At 46.7% G+C, this 16,869-nt stretch overlaps 1 protein-coding gene across 1 annotated transcript; it reads left to right on the top strand.

The window, feature by feature from the left end:
- The first annotated feature begins 908 nt into the window (after nt 1–908).
- On the top strand, nt 909–11,932 carry LOC100347914 (3 beta-hydroxysteroid dehydrogenase/Delta 5-->4-isomerase). The gene is made up of 4 exons (XM_002715686.6): nt 909–958; nt 1,080–1,309; nt 7,612–7,776; nt 10,716–11,932. Exons 2-4 carry the CDS (start codon nt 1,159–1,161, stop codon nt 11,525–11,527), a joined length of 1,128 nt encoding a protein of 375 aa, XP_002715732.3. The 5' UTR covers nt 909–958; nt 1,080–1,158; the 3' UTR covers nt 11,528–11,932.
- Nucleotides 11,933–16,869: the final 4,937 nt, after the last annotated feature.

Below are 16,869 nucleotides of genomic sequence, written 5' to 3'. Positions count from 1 at the left end.
AGAGAAAGAGACAGAAATGAAGAGCTCCCATGCACTGATTTATTCCCCCAAATGCTCCAGGAGCTGGGGTTGGGCCAGGCTAAAGCTGGAGTTAGGATCTCAAACCAAATCTTCTCTATGGGTGGCAGGACTCAACCACCCGAGCCATCACCTGCTGTGTCATAAGGTGCATTAGCAGGAAGCTGGAATCAGAAGCAGAGCTGGGATTCAAATCAAGGCACTCTGATACAGGATGTGGGTATCCCAAAGGGCTTCTTAACTGCTAGGCCAAATGCCTGACCCACATCTCAGCTTTTAAAAGTTGAGGAACAACAATGTCTGGAGGAGCTTTTGGCAGAGACATTTGGGCATAGACATCAGAAGCATCCATGGCATCTCCAGTTCCAGAATTCGCTGAATCTGATTTTGCAGTGAAAATTATAAGATTCATTTTAGCACACAAGTACCAAACCTTAGGCCAAATAAGTGGTTATCACTACACAGCTTTCTTTCAATGATGCTCTACTTTCAAAATCCCAGAGGTCTCCAGAAACAGGGGTGGAGCATGGTATAGAGGATTGGGATACCCTGGATGTAAAGAAAGTACTCAACTTAAACCTTGCTAATTGGCCCTGCCATCATTACAAATTTCTGATTATCACAACTTGGCAACATTTCAAATGACACTGTGAAACCAGAAACAGTGGGCTAACATGGACTTTTCCCTCCACAAAGCCAAAATTCACATTGCAAATGCAGAGGCATCCCTGCCTAGTTTAAAGTTCACAGGTTGTGGATCGCAGAGAGCTGACATCAGAGAACAGAAGTCCAGCTGAAGCTGAAAATCAATGAATATGCAGCAAGAGTTCAAGGTGATGGGCTGGGCCAGAGGCCACAACACATAAAGTTCCACTCCAGCCTTGGAGAATGAGGACACCAGCACCAACACTCTTTCGTTTGGACATCAACAACCAAAAAGGTTAGACTACTTTGATTTTCTTTCAATTGCATGTGATGCTGAGGATGTGGAATTTTTACCCAGATGGGGGCATAAAAGAGCAGTTTCTATGAGCTTCTGTCAATTTGACTTCTATTTTTAGCCTTCTTCAGGGTCCCCCAGTAACCAGATCTTCAGGGAGGTGATTCCTGGTTCCTAGCACCGTTTCCTTGTATCCACGAATGGCCATGTCTGGGTGGAGCTGCCTGGTGACAGGAGCAGGAGGGTTTCTGGGTCAGAGGATCGTCCACCTGCTGGTCCAGGAGCAGGGACTGCAGGAGATCAGGATCCTGGACAAGGTCTTCCAACCAGGAGTGAAGGAGGAATTTTCAAGTAAGTGAACGCGAGCCTTGGGTGCTGAGGCTCCACTGTACGATCTGTGTGGGTGCGGGGAGGGGGTCCTTGCCTAGCAAATCAAGAGAAGTTGTAGCACAACCAAGGCTAACCTCACGTCCACAGTCATCAGAAAGGAAATCCCAGCAGGCATAGTAGGAAAGACCCTGGAGTCAGTGTAGGAGACAGGAACGTGGCTACATCCAGGGCCAGAGAGACGATCTGCAGGCCAGCACTTCCACCTCTAGTCCTCTCTTCTCATAGAAAAATCCACACATCACTGCCTTCCTGTGTTCACAACTCCCATGCTCATGAGGATTTATGACTTGGCACTCGCTGTGCACACCTGCAAGGACCAACAGCCTGGAGGTCTCAGCAGTGGGTCCCTGCCTCTCCCAACTGCCCTGGGTCCCGCTTGTTGCTGTTTTGCTCTTGTGGTTCACACAGCATTTGCAGGGAAGGCAAAAAAAAAGGGAAGTGAAGGTAGGACTGTGTGTGTGTGTGTGAGAGAGAGAGAGAGAGAGAGAGAAAGACAGAGAGAGAGAGAAATTAGAGAGAGCACACAAGTGCACAGCGCAGAGCAGGACCCAGACCGAGAGACAGAACAGCCTGGATGTGCCTTCCCTGGATTCCTCGTGCATGTCTTTCTGACCATTTCTCTGCTCCTCTGCACCACAAGAAAAGGGCTTCAGAAGTGGCTGGAGCAGCTCACCATTCCTTCCCCAGCTTGCTGCCCTGGGGCAAAGCCAAGAGCTGCCTGGATGGCGATTTCTTCACGTAACAACTCTGTAGGGAACATAGCAGGGGCGATCACCCATCTGGATAAGGAGGACTTTGAGGTCCAGGGAAGCAGGGGGCCTTGCGTGAGGCCCCCTGGTTGATGGGGAGCACGGCTCAGACTAGAACCCCAGCACATGGCCCTGGGACTGCCTCCTGGCAAAGTGAATCTTCAGTCTCTCCCGTGGCGCTGCTGGGTGCCACAAACCAATTTCCTGTCTCTCTCTCTCCAGCCCCTAGGCTCTGGGTGTCCATGTGTAGCCACTGGCTGCCCTGAGACCCCTGCACTGCACACACATAGCTCCCTGCATGCAGACTCACTTGCTCCTGGTAAGAACCCTAGGAGGGGAAACATCCTCCCCTTAGCCCAGATGGAGACAGACACAGAGAAGTTCACAAACTTATGCAAGTTCCCATAGGTAGAAGATGGACTGGAGCCCTGGAGGTTCTGCTGCAGCAGGACTAATAGCCTCTCCCTGGGCCTCCTTCTACCCCAGTTCACACCTGAAGAACAACTGCCAACTCAGTCTACATAAACCACTTGCCAAGTGCCCAGTGCTGGGAGAAGAAGGGAGCTCTGGCTCCATCAGCAACACACCCGAAGTGCCCGCTCCTGGGCTCACCAGGTTCCTGGAACACATGGGGTGAGGCCTCTCTTTGAGCCAGTGTCTGAAGTCAGCACAAGGGAGGAGGGCTCAAAGGTGGAGACCATCAGAGAGAACCCACTCCTAGGAGTCCCAGCTCCTTCCTGCAGCCTCTTCCCTATCTTCCTTGTCTTCAGGACCTGCCTGGAGACTCCTGACAATGGAAAGGGGCTGACTGTAGACAGAATTCATCAGATCCTAAAGAAAAGAACTGGCTGTGGTTGCATTCCAACTTGGATGCAACCTGAGTTTGCATCCCTGAGTCTGCTCCCTGAGTTTGTCATCCTCAATTTCTCTCCCACTGTCATTCTTCTTGTATTTTAGCTTTAATATTTTTTATTAACATTAGGGCTTGTACATCTTGTGGGGTACAGTGCCAAGTTTCAATGCATGTATACAGCATACACTGATCTCATCAGGAAAATATAGCATTTTCATTGCTTTTTTTAATAAAAGGAACTTTCCAAGTCCTCTCTTCAAGCTCTTTATACAATTTTAATACATTATTATGAACTGTTTGCCCCCACTGGGCTGTGGAACACTACAACTTGTTCATTGTATCTGTGTTTCGGCACCCATTATCCAATCTCCCTATATCCCTATCCCTTGTCCTTCCCAGCCTTGAGGAATCAGTCTGACGTTTTCAATTTCCACAAATAAGACAGGACATATGATATTTATCATTGGATCATGCTTATCACTTAAAATAATAACCTTCAATTCCATAGATTTTGCCACAAATGTCGGGATGTCATTTTTATGCTTACTATTCCCTTGTATGTTTATACATGTTTTCTTTACCCATTCATCCATGAATGATGGACACATGGCTTGTCTGTCATGAATTGTACTGCAAGGAACACTGGAATGCAGTTTTCCTTGATATACTGATCTCATTTCCTTCAGCTCTCTGCCCAGAAGTGGGATAGCTGAGTCATTTGCTAGATCTGCTTTTAGTTTGTTGAGGAAACTCCATCCTTTTCTCCATAATGACCGCACTAATTTACCTTCTACTAATAGTGTATAGGGTTTCATTTTCCCTATAGCCTTGCCAACATTTGTTATTTTCTGTCTCTTTGATGTTAGTGATTACTCGAGTGGGATGATATTTCACTGTGGCTTTTATTTGCATTTTCCTGATAGTTAGTAATATTGAGCATTTGCCTCATGTATTTGTTGATCATTTGTATATCTTCTTTGGAGAAACGTTTGCTCAGATCCTTTGTCTATTTCATAACTGGACTGTTTGATGCTTTGTGTTGGGTTTTTTGAGTTACTCGTGTATTCTGTGTATTAATCCTTTCTCAAATGAAGAGTTTGAAAATATTTTCTGCTATATATACTGCCGGTTCCCCCTTCACTCTGTTGATTGTTTCCTATGCTTTGTGGATGCTGCTTAGTTTGTTATAAGCCCATGTGTCTAACTTTGTTTTTTGTTGCCTGTGCTTTTTGGGATCTCACTTGAAAAATAGTTGCCTGTACCAATGTCTGCAAGTATTTTCCTTATAATGCTTCTAGCAGAGGTTGTTTCAGGTCTTATATTTAGATCTTTGATCCAATACGATTTGATTTTTGTATAAGGTGAGATATAGCACCTAGTTTCTTGATTCTGCCTATGACTATCCAGTTGCTCTGGTACCGCTTAGTGAAGACGCTGTCCTTCCTCCAATGTATGCTTTCACCGCCTTTTTGAAAATCATTTGCCAGGGCCTGGCGCTGTGGCTCACTTGGCTAATCCTCTGCCTGCGGCGCCAGCATCCCTTATGGGTACCAGGTTCTAGTCCCGGTTGCTCCTCTTCCAGTCCAGCTTTCTGCTGGGAAGGCAGTGGAGGATGGCCCAAGTGCTTGGGCCCCTGCACCTGCATGGGGGACCAGGAGGAGGCACCTGGCTCCTGGCTTTGGATCGGCACAGCGCCGGCTGTCGCTGCCATTTGGGGGGTGAACCAGCGGAGGGAAGACCTCTCTCTCTCTCTCTATGTCTATAACTCTACCTTTCAAATAAATAAATAAATAAACATCTTAAAAAAAAAAAAGAAAGAAAATCAGTTGCCTATATATAAATGTATCTCTGGGTTCTCTATTCTGTCCCATTAATCTATGTATGTTTTCTTCATGCCAATACATGTTATTTTGGCCACAGTGATTTTGTAGTATGTTTTGAAGTCAGTTAGTGTGATGCTCACAGCTTTGTTTCTTTCCTTCAGGATTGTTCTGGCTCTTCTGAGATTTTTGGGCTTTCATATGAATTTTAGAATGTTTTTCCTTTTTTGAGCTCTATGCAAAATGTCGTCGGTATTTTGATGAGGATTGCACTGAATCTGTAAACTGCTACACACAGTATGGACAACTTAAACACATTAATTCTCAGGGCCGACACTGTACTGCAGCAGTTTAGGCTGCCGCTTGAAAACCAGCACCCCATATCAGACTCCTGACTCAGGTCCCAGCTACGTGCTTTCTATTCAGCTTCCTGTTTTGCTCCTGATGAAGCAGCAGAAGAGGGCTCAGTATTTGGCCCCTGCCACCTATGTGGGAGACCAGGATGGAGTTCCTGACTTCTGGCTTCAGTTTGGCCCAGACCTGAGTGTTGTAGCCATTTGAGAAGTGAACCAACAGATGGACGTTCTCGCTCTCTTTCTCTCTGCCTTTCTTTTTTTTTAAGATCTTATTTATTTATTTGAGAGGTAGAGTTACAGATAGTGAGAGGGAGAGACAGAGAGAAAGGTCTTCCGTCCACTGGTTCACTCCCTAAATGGTCACAACGGCCGGAGCTGTGCCAATCCAAAACTAGGAGCCAGGAGCTTCTTCTGGGTCTCCCACGTGGGTGCAGGGGCCCAAGGACTTGGGCCATCTTCTACTGCTCTCCCAGGCCACAGCAGAGAGCTGGATGGGAAGAGGAGCAGCTGGGACTAGAACCGGCTATGGTGGGGGGAAATCCCTGCGCAGACGGTTTGAATTATTTCGCTCTGCAGCAGACCCATATGGGATGCCAGCGCCACAAGCAGAGGATCAACCTACTGTGCCACAGCTCCAGGCCCTCTCTCTGCCTTTCAAAGAATTAAATATTTTTTAAAAAATAATACTTTCTTCCAATCCATAAACATGAGATGTCTTCCAATTTTTGTTTTTTAAAATTTCTTTCACTAGTGCTTTATAATTTTCATTGTAGAGATCTTTCACATTCTTGTTTAGTTTTATTCCAAGGGATTTTATTTATTTTTGTAACTGTAGTGAAGCAGATTTCTGTTATATTTCTTCCTCAGTATTTTTGCTATTGATATAAAAATGCTATTGTCTTATGTGTATTGATTTTGTATTCTACAGTTTTATTGAAGTTGCTTATCATTCCTAGCAGTCTTTTGATGGCTTTTCTCTTTTTTAAAGATTTATTTATTTATTGACTTGAAAGTCTGAGTTACACAGAGAGAGGAGGAGAGGCAGAGAGAGAAAGAGAGAGAGAGAGAGATCCGAACCATACCTGCACCCCTGGTACAAATTCAAGTTGATCAAAGTGAATTGTCTTTTTTGATGTGTTGTTGGATTCAATCTACTAGTATTTTGTTGAGAACTTTAGCATCTGTATTCATCACGGATATTGGTCTATACATTTTGTTACCGTTGTGAGGATCAAGGTAATGGTGGCTTGTAAAATGAGTTTGCTAGGATTCCTGCCCTTTGAATTTTTTTTAACTAGTTTAACAAGAATTTGCATTAGTTCTTCCTTCATAGTTGGGTGGAAACCAACTATTAATATAATAGCTGGGTGTGAAACCATCGAGTCCTTTCTTTTTGTTCTTGAGAAACTTCTTACCATTCATTCATCCCCTTACTAATTGTTGGTCCTTTTAGGTTTCTATGTCTTCATGGTTCTATTTTGGAAAGTTCTGTACACCAGACATTTGGCCATTTCTTCTAGGTTTTTCAGTTTGATGGTATATACTCATTCATTCTCTTCCTATTCCTCTGCCTTAATTGTCAATGTCAGTTAAATAGATTCACCCTCACTCTGCCTCAGAAAAGCTGATTCTAAACAGCCAGTCCTACATGTGAGATGTAGGTAAAGTGAGTGATGGTTGGAGGCAGGGAGGCAGCTTCAAATCTGCACTACAAGTACCATCTTCAGTCTGTCTCATAAGTGGTCTGATCCTCAGTCCCCTCACTATTAAGGGCTAATCAAAATAACTATAATCTTAAGCAGGCACAATAAGCCTCATCATGCTTGCTCCTTTCCTCTCATCCCATATCCACTGAGTACCAGGACCTGTCCAGAGGAGGTCTGAACTGAACATGTTGGCCTATCTCCTCTGCTCCCACCACGGTAACCCTGCTTTGGTCCTGCTTGTCTGAACTTTCCACGGACGTTCTCAGGATCACCTTGCTTCTCTTACACTCCCTAGACCAGTCCATTTGACATCCTGAGGCCAAAGCTAACTTCCTACCCGACAACTGTACCTCTATTTTTCCTCCTATTCCAAATAAACATTCAATTTCCTACTCCCCACAGAGTTAAATTCAGATTCTTTCCTCTTACATCCAACTCTGTACACCACCCCCTCTCCTTAATTAACTTAATGAATTTCCCCTGACTCTATTTAATGATATTTATGTTCCAGCCACACTTAGCTCCCTGTTCATATTTCTTTTCTGGAATGACATGGAGTAGAAACAGATGTTTGCTCATTCCCATGCTGCACATCCAAATTTCTGTGTCTTTGCTGACTTGTACCAAGTGTGTTTGAGTGTGGGGATGGAGAATGAGACCCCTGAGCACCATGCCTCCACTGTTAGTGTCCTTGAACACCTAGGGAAATGCCACCTTTACCAGGAAGCTTCTGGGACAGTCCAGAGAGTTTCCCAATGACCTGCCTTGTGTTCACACAGAGCTCCAGAACAAGACCAAGCTGACCATGCTGGAAGGAGACATTCTGGATGAACAGTGCCTCAACACAGCCTGCCAGGGAGTCTCTGTTGTCATCCACACTGCCTGTGTCATTGACGTCACAGGTGTCATTCACCGAGACACCATTATAGATGTCAATCTGAGAGGTAAGAGTAGCCTGGGGAGGAGATGGAGCAGGTGAGAAGGTGAGAGAGAGAAATGGGACAGGAAAGGAGAGAATCTCCCATGCCAGGCACCTACGGTGCTCTGTAACAGGCGCCTTTGCCTCTCACTCCCAACTGAAAGAGCTCAAGACTGTTATCCTCAGTGTTTTAGATGAGGATACTAGGGCTGAGAGAGAGCAAGCGATGTGGCAGTGCCTCCAGATGGTAAATAAGAGAGCGAGACTACCAACTCACATCTATCTGGCCCAAGGGCTAGAAATGCTCTTCTTTTACTGTTACAATCTAAGTTAATAAAAAGCCAACCCTAGCACTTGAAATCCAACCATCCCATGCCCTCCCACGTCCTCTAGGCCAGAACCAAACTTTTAAGGTGCTTCCTTGGCCATCCTTTTAGCCCTTCTGTGGGGAATCAGAGGACGCTGCAAGGATTTCCTGCCCACATCAAAGATGTGCTCTGGGATCTCTTGTGGCACAGCAGGTTAAGCTGCCAATTACAACACCAACATCCTATGTCCGAATGCCACTTCGAGTCCCTGCTGCTCTACTTCTGATCCAGCTCCTTGCTAATGCACCTAGGAAGGCAACTGATGGTGGTCCAAATGTCTTGGCCCCTGTGACCCTGTGGGAGACCTGGATGGAGTTTGAGGCTCCTGACTTTGACATTTGGAGAATGAACCAGAGGATGGAAGCTGTGTGTGTTTGTGTGTGTGTGTGTGTGTGTGTGTGTGACCCTGCCTTTCAAATAAGTAAGTCTAAAACAACAAAAACAAAGAAAATGAACTGCCTTCAAGAGAACTGGCAAGCCAGGCCACAGAGGTCCACCAGGACAGAACGATACAACATTCATCTTCCTATAACATTTCCTTAACCACAGCTTCCTACTGCCCCACTGAGGAGCTAAGCAGCTCTGACCACGTCCTCAAAGACACACTAATTAGGCCATCAGCCAAAAAGCCTTGGAGTTTCTCTCTGAAGTGTGGGTTCCCAACTGACTTGAAATCTAGACACAAAACCCAAGCTCCTAACTGTTGACATCATCCCTTTATCCCCTGGAAACCAACTCTTCATTTGATCTCTTTTTTTAAAAGAATTATTTGTTTACTTAAAAGTCAGAGTTACACAGAGAGAGAAGGAGAGGCAGAGAGAGAGAGAGAGGTCTTCCATCTGCTGGTTTACTCCCCAATTGGCCCCACCAACCGGAGCTGTGCCAATCTGAAGCCGGGAGCCAGGAGCTTCTTCCTGGTCTCCCATGCGGGTGCAGGGGCCCAAGGTTTTGAGCCATCCTTTACTGCCTTCCCAGGCCATAGCAGAGAGCTGGATCAGAAGTGGAGCAGCCAGGTCTCGAATCAGAGCCCATATGGGATGCTGGCACTTCAGAACAGGGTGTTAACCCTCTGTGCCACAGCACTGGCCCCTCTTCATTTGATCTTAGCCAAAAAGCTGAGAAGTAATGGAGACAGCTTTGCAAGCACCACAATCAGTCAAACGCTGGCCCTCTGTCCTCCATGCCTTGACCTCCAAATTTCCTCTACTCACTAACTCTGGCTCTAGAGCAACTAAGTGCTTGGGGGCTCCAGCACCAGCTAGAATAGGTCCCATGCTGGTATCTGCTTAACAACACCACTACCTGCTTCCACACCATGACGACTGCACAAGGAGATCACTTTTCAGGGTTTTGTCACTACTGTCCACAGCTCCAAATGTAGGGGATGTGAAAAGGAAGACAAAACAATGAGAGGGTCACTTTACTATACCAATTATACCAACTGCCAGCTGAGAAAATATGTTGCAATGATGGCCATTTCCACCCTTGGTAAACCAGTCCCAAGTTCTCTCTTGCAATGGACTTACTTTGTTAAAAAAAAAAAAAAAAAGAAAAAGAAAGAAAAATTGAAAAGGGAGTCTCTCTCTAGAAAATCATATTGCACGATCTTGAGGGAGCAGAGGCACCACACCACATTCATACATGTGACCACACACACACACACACACACGAAGAATGACCCTTTGGCCCAGATGCCCTTCTTCTTCAAGGGTAGGTTCAGCTGTGAGCTTCATTCTGCACAGCCATAAGGATGCCACATGATGCTCCCATTACATGGATCACCAGCAGGGGGCGAAAGCTTCCAACCACCTGACTCAAAAGGAAAGGCCAGTGCAGTGCTCTGGGTATTATGTAATAGGAAAGTTTATCACCCCCAGTGTCCACAAAGAGGTCAACAGGGCCATAGCCAAAATTAGGCACCAACTTTACAGGGAACACACAGACACAGTCTGAGCCTCCAGCATCATCCCACAATTCATGAACACTTTCTGCAGGGACCTAAAGAGCAGTCCTGGTGACCAAGTGTTCACTAGTCTATGAGAAAACCACAATCAGTTGGAGTACATGGCAGAGTATGTGTCGCCAGTGCACAGTGGAGTGGGAGTGAGTGTGACGGGAATCAGGCTGTGTCCTTGGGTGGCTGAGGGTCAGATTGCTCCCTAATCAGAAAGTGGAGCCTTCTGATTTGTTGGATTTGGAGCAACATGGCCTTCATGAGATGGTAGGGATGATAAATGAGGATTTTTTTCTGAATGCTCTCACTTGGAAACATAAACTGGCAATGCTACATTTATCCAAAATTAAAATATACCAAAAAATTAACAAACACACACACACACACACACACACACACACATAGGGAAATGAAAAACAAGTCTAGAAATCCCTGCTCTGCACAGTGCCCATGTAGTTCTCAGCTTTGGGGAGTTCCCGTGGCTGCAGAATGGACACATCCCATCCAGAAACCAGGAATGACATCCTCTGGAATTACAACAACCACCTCCCTCACTGGGTGTGGACAGGGAGTGAATGTGACCATGAGAGTCAGAACACTTGGGTTTATTTCCTGATAACGACAGCTTGTTCCCCATGGCAGGTACCCAGCTCCTGTTGCAGGCCTGTGTCCAAGCCAGTGTGCTGATCTTCATCTACACCAGCTCAGTGGAAGTAGCTGGACCCAACTCGTACAAGGAGATCATCAGGAATGGCCACGAGGCAGAACACCACGAAAGTACATGGTCTGCTCCATACCCATACAGCAAAAAGTTGGCTGAGAAGTCAGTGCTGGCAGCCAATGGGTACACTCTTAAAAATGGCGGCACCTTGTACACTTGTGCCTTAAGGCCCATGTACATCTATGGGGAAGGAAGCAAATTTCTTGCTCAAATGATAAATAACTCCCTGAAGAACAAAGGGATCCTGATAAGTAACGGCAAGTTCTCCATAGTCAACCCAGTCTATGTGGGCAACGTGGCATGGGCTCACATTCTGGCCACGAGGGCACTACGGGACCCCAAGAAGGCCCCGAGCATCCGAGGACAGTTCTACTACATCTCAGATGACACCCCTCACCAGAGCTATGACAACCTCAACTACACCCTGAGCCAAAAGTGGGGCCTCTGCCTGGATCCCAGACCGAGCCTCCCACTACCTCTGCAGTACTGGCTCAGCTTCCTACTGGAAGTAGTGAGCTTCCTGTTGACCCCAATTTACAAATATCGACCCCCCTTCGACCGCCACTTGGTGACATTATCCAACAGTGTGTTCACTTTCTCCTACAAGAAAGCTCAGCAAGATCTGGGGTATGAGCCCCTCTTCAGTTGGGAGGAAGCCAAACAGAGGACCATGGAGTGGATTGGTTCCCTGGTGGAACAGCACAGGGAGACCCTGAAGACCAAGACCCAGTGATCTGAGGACATCAGGAATGTGCACGTGCTGTTGTGTGGCCAGGTCTGCACAGCGCGCCCCTCTGACTCCATCAGATAGTAGCATGCACACAACCCGGGTCCTCCTGCCTCCCTTTCACTCAGTAGCCGACTTGCTGTCCTCCTCTGGCCATCACAAACCTTCCCAGTCAACCCCAATCTGAAGCTCAATGACTTCACCACGCAGCACAGGACACACAAGCTGATTTGCTTCAGCTGCTTTTCCAAAGTCTCAGATGCTGGTTCTCGATGAATGGGGTCCTTCTCGACAATATAGCTTAGCCTATAAATTTGATTTCCATCTTACTGCCAAAGCATTGCTTTTATAATAAAACTACTAATCCTATACATGGCTTAATGAAAAGAACAATAAACGATTTACGCCTAAGGTGGAACAGATGTGGTTTCTGTGACACGCACTTGCCCATTTTCCGGCCATCATCAGCAGTGGCATGCCCCAGGAAAGGAGAGGAGCTGGGAACTGCAGTGGGCAGAGTGGGGACAGTCAGGAGTGGGGAGCTAAGACCTACTAGGCTTCCTCATGGTCTCCGTGACTGACATGCATGTCCCCATCTTGTCCTCGCTGCAAATCCCTTCTATTTCCCCTGTTCTTGGTGAGGTTCATCAGCTGGTTGCTGGGCCAGTTCACCAAGGAGACTGCCTGAAAGCCCCATTTTGCCCTGAATCACGCAGCTAGACTGGGGTTTGCCATGGAGCAGCACAGCTCGGGAGCACAGAGAGCTGATCTTCAGGGACCCCCACTTCATGGGACGCCTCCTCTTGCCGAATCCTATGCCCTACACTCTTTGGACCTGGAGTATGCCTGGGCATGTGGGTGGGAGCATCTGGGAACTTGCTGTCCTTACGTAATAGCCCCAGGCAGGAGAGGGACAGCAAGGAAGCTCCCAGCCTCCAGCTCCAGTGACGGCATCTTGACGTTCTGCTTAACACAGCAGCACAGACGCGTTTGCCCAACCGCTGTTTCATTACCTGGAATTGTGACCTTTCCACTCACACAATGAAGCCACAACACAAATTCCCAGGAGAAAACAGGACAGGCAGTAAATTCCCTTAATAACTGACCAGCTACTCACACAACATGGAGCCGTGTCACTCCACACCCCCGTTCCCCATTCTCCTTGCCCCTCCTCCCGTCCTGCCCCCACGCATCCTCTGCCTCCATCCTTCCCTCCCCTCATCCTTGCTCCCCACCATCCTCCCCACCACTGCCTTCCACACTTCTCCCTTCCCCTGAAAAGACAAAGCCGCTCAAGGCACAGTGAGGATTTGAATGAAGACATCCTTGTTCATGGATCAGAGAACTGATGCAAGCTGAAGCCCTGTGAGGCATGCAAGACAGTGGCCACCAGAGGCAGGGGAGAAGGCGGCGGTGGGGGTCTGGGTGTGGGGAGGGCAAACGGGCTCCCTCCAGACCCGGTGTTGCCTGTCCTGCCTTTGGTATCACCACCACGACACGAGTCCTCCACCCTGTCAGGGTCACTTCTTTAATGCCCAGTGTCCAGTAAAGTATGTAGGGGACCACAGTTTAGGATGAGCCCCTGCATTAGGTCACAGACCAAAGCAAAATGGTGTTGCACTTGCAGAAATTTCATACTTCCAACCCACGACCAGGGTGTTTATCTGATCTATGGGGAAATCACAAGACAGGTAGATACAATAAATAAATAAGTAAGTAAGTAAATAAATAAATAAAAATAAGCTAAAATAGATAAGCTAAAATCCTCAAAGGTCAGACTGAGGGAGTTTGACAAGGAAAGGTATCTCTGCTTTATCTTCTAAGCAGAGTAACTTGGAAATAATAAATATACTTACTGGTCCCTGAGTTTCCTTTTCAGACTTTCTGTGACTATAAACCAACCTTGTGGGACTTGTGTTGTGTAGTAGGTTAAGCCACAGCCTGAAGTGCCAACACCCTATATGGATGTCGGTTGGAGTCCTGGCTGCTCTGCTCTGACCCAGCTCCCTTCTAACGCACCTAGGACAGCAGTGTAAGATAGTTCAAGTGCCTGGACCTCTGCATCCATGTGGGAGACCAGGTAGAAACTCCTGGTTCCTGGTTTTTGCTTGGCATAGACTGGCCACTGCAGCCATCTGGGGAGTGAACCAGTGGATGAAAGATTCTCTCTCTCTCTCCATCCATCCCTTTGATCTCATCCAGACTTGACAATTGTAAACACTGGGAAACTGAACCAGTAGATGAAAGTGTCTTTTCTCTCTCTCTTTCTCCACCTCTCTCTCTAACTCTTTCAATAAATAAAATAAATATTAAAAATAGAAAACCACCTTGGATGCTCAGGACTTCACAACATTAAATCTGTTTATAGAATTATAAGTTGTTCAATGCTAGAGTCACAGATAAAGGCCAATTAGGATCTTCAAATTGGGGGCTGGCACCCTGGTATACAAGGTTAAACCTCCACTTACAGTTCTGGTATCCCATATGGGCACTGGTTCAAGTCCTGGCTGCTCCACTTCTGATCCAACTCCCTGTTAATGTGCTGGGAAAGCAGCAGAAGATGAAGGTGGTGGAGCCTGGGACAAGGCCTCCACCCTCTGGGCTGGCATTGTGCCAGTGGCTAATCTGCAGCCTGCAATGTCCACATCCCATATCAGAGTGCTGGTTCTAATTCCAGCTGCTCCACTTCTAATTAGTTCCTGTTAATGTGCCTGGGAAAGCAGCAGAAGATGGTCCCAACTACTTGGGCCCATGCCATCCCTGTGGGAGACCTAGATGGAGTTCCACAATCCTGGATTCATCCTGGCTGAGTCTGGTCACTGTGGTCATTTAGGGAATGAACCAGCTGTTAGAAAATTCTCTTTCTCTCTGTTGTTCATTTCCTCTCTCTGTCACTCTGACTTTCACATTGTATATGTATATATACATACATATATCGTGTATATATATAAATATATGTGTATATGTATATATATGCTTGTTTATACTTTTTTAAATAAAAAGACCATCACTCTCATTTATAGCCTAGAGAATTCCCACACCTGTTCTCATAGGAAAGAGAAGGGTACTGTTTCCACAGGGCAAGGAGGACTGAGCAAAGAAGAGACTGGATCTGCTGGGGGTCTTGACTGAATACACATTGAGACCTTCTCCACGCTAGCCAGGTGCTCCAGGCTGCTGCACACAAGCCTGGGGCACTGCCCAAAATACGCCTCACAAGACAACAAGGACTGGGAAACTCAGAAGGAGCCCATCCTGTCTGGACTTTCCTTCCCTTCCCCTGCCTGGGACCCTCTGCACAGTGTGGGATCCAAAGGAAACACAGCTAAACATCCATCCAGGGTCAGTGCTGTATTCAGAGCACAGAGGATGGAGCTGAGCTGAAGGCACTGGGGCAGCTGCACAGCAGGTGTGATTGGGGCAGCCAAGGGAGTGCTGTAAGGCAGGGGACTGAACTGGATGAACAGCAGAGGGCAGAGGGGCTGAGTGCACAGGTGGCATGGGAGGAGACCAAAGGGAAGTGAGCAGGCTGCTCATCCAGGGAGGCAGAGCATACTGGAGACAGTGAGTAGCGTAGGCACCACACCCAGCAAGGACACACAGGAGAGATCTTGCAGGGCCACACTGGGGCTGGGGAGTGCACCATGATCACCACTGGCAGAAAACACAACAGAAAGGCCAATTTTAGGGTGAAAATCAGTCTGGGTAGACCAAAGAGCACAGGAACATGAGAGAAGTGGAAGATACACGTGGAAAGACAAGAACACAAATCTGTGAACCTGGGATCTCCCGAGAAGGTACTCTTCCTCCTTCCTGTTCTCATCTCAGAATAGAAATTCTATGCCCTTTCTAAAAAACCGTATAACATTCAAATAATTCACAATTCTCTTAAAAATTGGATTTGTGAGGGATAAGAGAATGTCTCCTTTAGCAAGGAATATTGACAGGCTATGAAACCAGACATTGCATTTTTCAAAATGCAATGGTAAACCAGTGAAGATTCTTGCTTAGTTTTCCCTGGAGGGCAATTTGGAAAGCAGCATGAAGTGAGGATTGAAAGAGGTTAAGAGGACATTTCAAGAACCTAAGCAAGAAAAGAAGGCCTGATTCCTAAAATGGAATGCAGAGGCAGCTGAGACAAGCCGGAGAATGGATATGACTTTAGGAAAGCTGAGTGCCTTGTGGTCACAGCACTCCCATGCACCCACTTGCTCAGGCCAGAAACCTGGATTGAATCCCTACTCCACCTACAAACTATCATTGAGTCCTGTCTAGCTTACCTCTGAAATACTTCTTAAATGTGTCTTCTTCCTTAGATGTCTTGCACCATCTAAGAGAGCTGCATCACAGATGTCAGCCTTGGTTTAGGCCCTCAATATTCCTTGGCTCATCCCTTATGAAGACCATGAAATACATTCTTGGCAGTATTGTCAGAGCTGTCTCTCCAAACTGACACTTGACCCTGCTGTTCCTTCTGAAAACCAGTCACTGGAGGATGATGCATTGCCATTTCCCACAGTACTTCTTAAAATGTAATGGGACTGGTGAGAAATTTAAAGTTAGCCCACTCTTTTATCATGCCTCTAGCTTCCACACAAGGACAATGCGCACCACCAGCTGACCTTGCACATCATCCTGAGGCTACAAAAAGCAGTTGGGCAGCCCCTACCCAGAAGCCCAACTCACTGAGACCCTGAGAAGTTGACAAATGGCCTTGATCACCCACCCTCATCCCCCAGAAAGAAGCTGGATGCACTTCCCTTAGCAGATCAGCCTCTTGAGTCTCCCTGAAGTCCCTCACACAGCAGCTCAAACACCAATAGGCACCTCATCTCACCACCAAGAGTGTTATGCTGCAGCCTCCTGTGCCCATTGTAGCAGCTCCTCCCTCACACGACCCACAGGGAAATATGTTTGCCCCACACTCAGAGCCAGGTGCACCATCTAAGAGAGCTGCATCACAGATGTCAGTGTAATCCTAAAATCCTACAGCTTGGCCACTTAGATACCCACCGACATCATCAATGTTGATTATAGCTGAAGAAGCTACATGAGCACTACACTGAAAAATCCAGCTGAAAGCAAAGCTAACACAACCATCACCCTAGTGTATACCATCAGAAGAAAGTCTTACAATTCAAGCCACCTTTATAAAGTTGTTAGAGGCAACTGACCCAACATATGCACAAATTCCAATATAAAAATACAGGAGACATGATAAAAACAAAGGAACACAACGTCTCCAAAGGAACATGACTCAAACAACAGATGCCAAGGAAAAGGAAACTGAAGCATTGCCTTAGAAAAAATTCATAAACTTAATAAGACAAGTCAATGAAATTAGAAAG

Source organism: Oryctolagus cuniculus, chromosome 7 (assembly GCF_051225735.1).
Source record: "Oryctolagus cuniculus isolate XC-2025 breed Fujian yellow rabbit chromosome 7, ASM5122573v1, whole genome shotgun sequence".
Classification (NCBI taxonomy): domain Eukaryota; kingdom Metazoa; phylum Chordata; class Mammalia; order Lagomorpha; family Leporidae; genus Oryctolagus; species Oryctolagus cuniculus.
The sequence above is the reverse complement of the archived record's forward strand: the minus strand, read 5'-3'. Positions and strand labels throughout refer to the sequence as shown.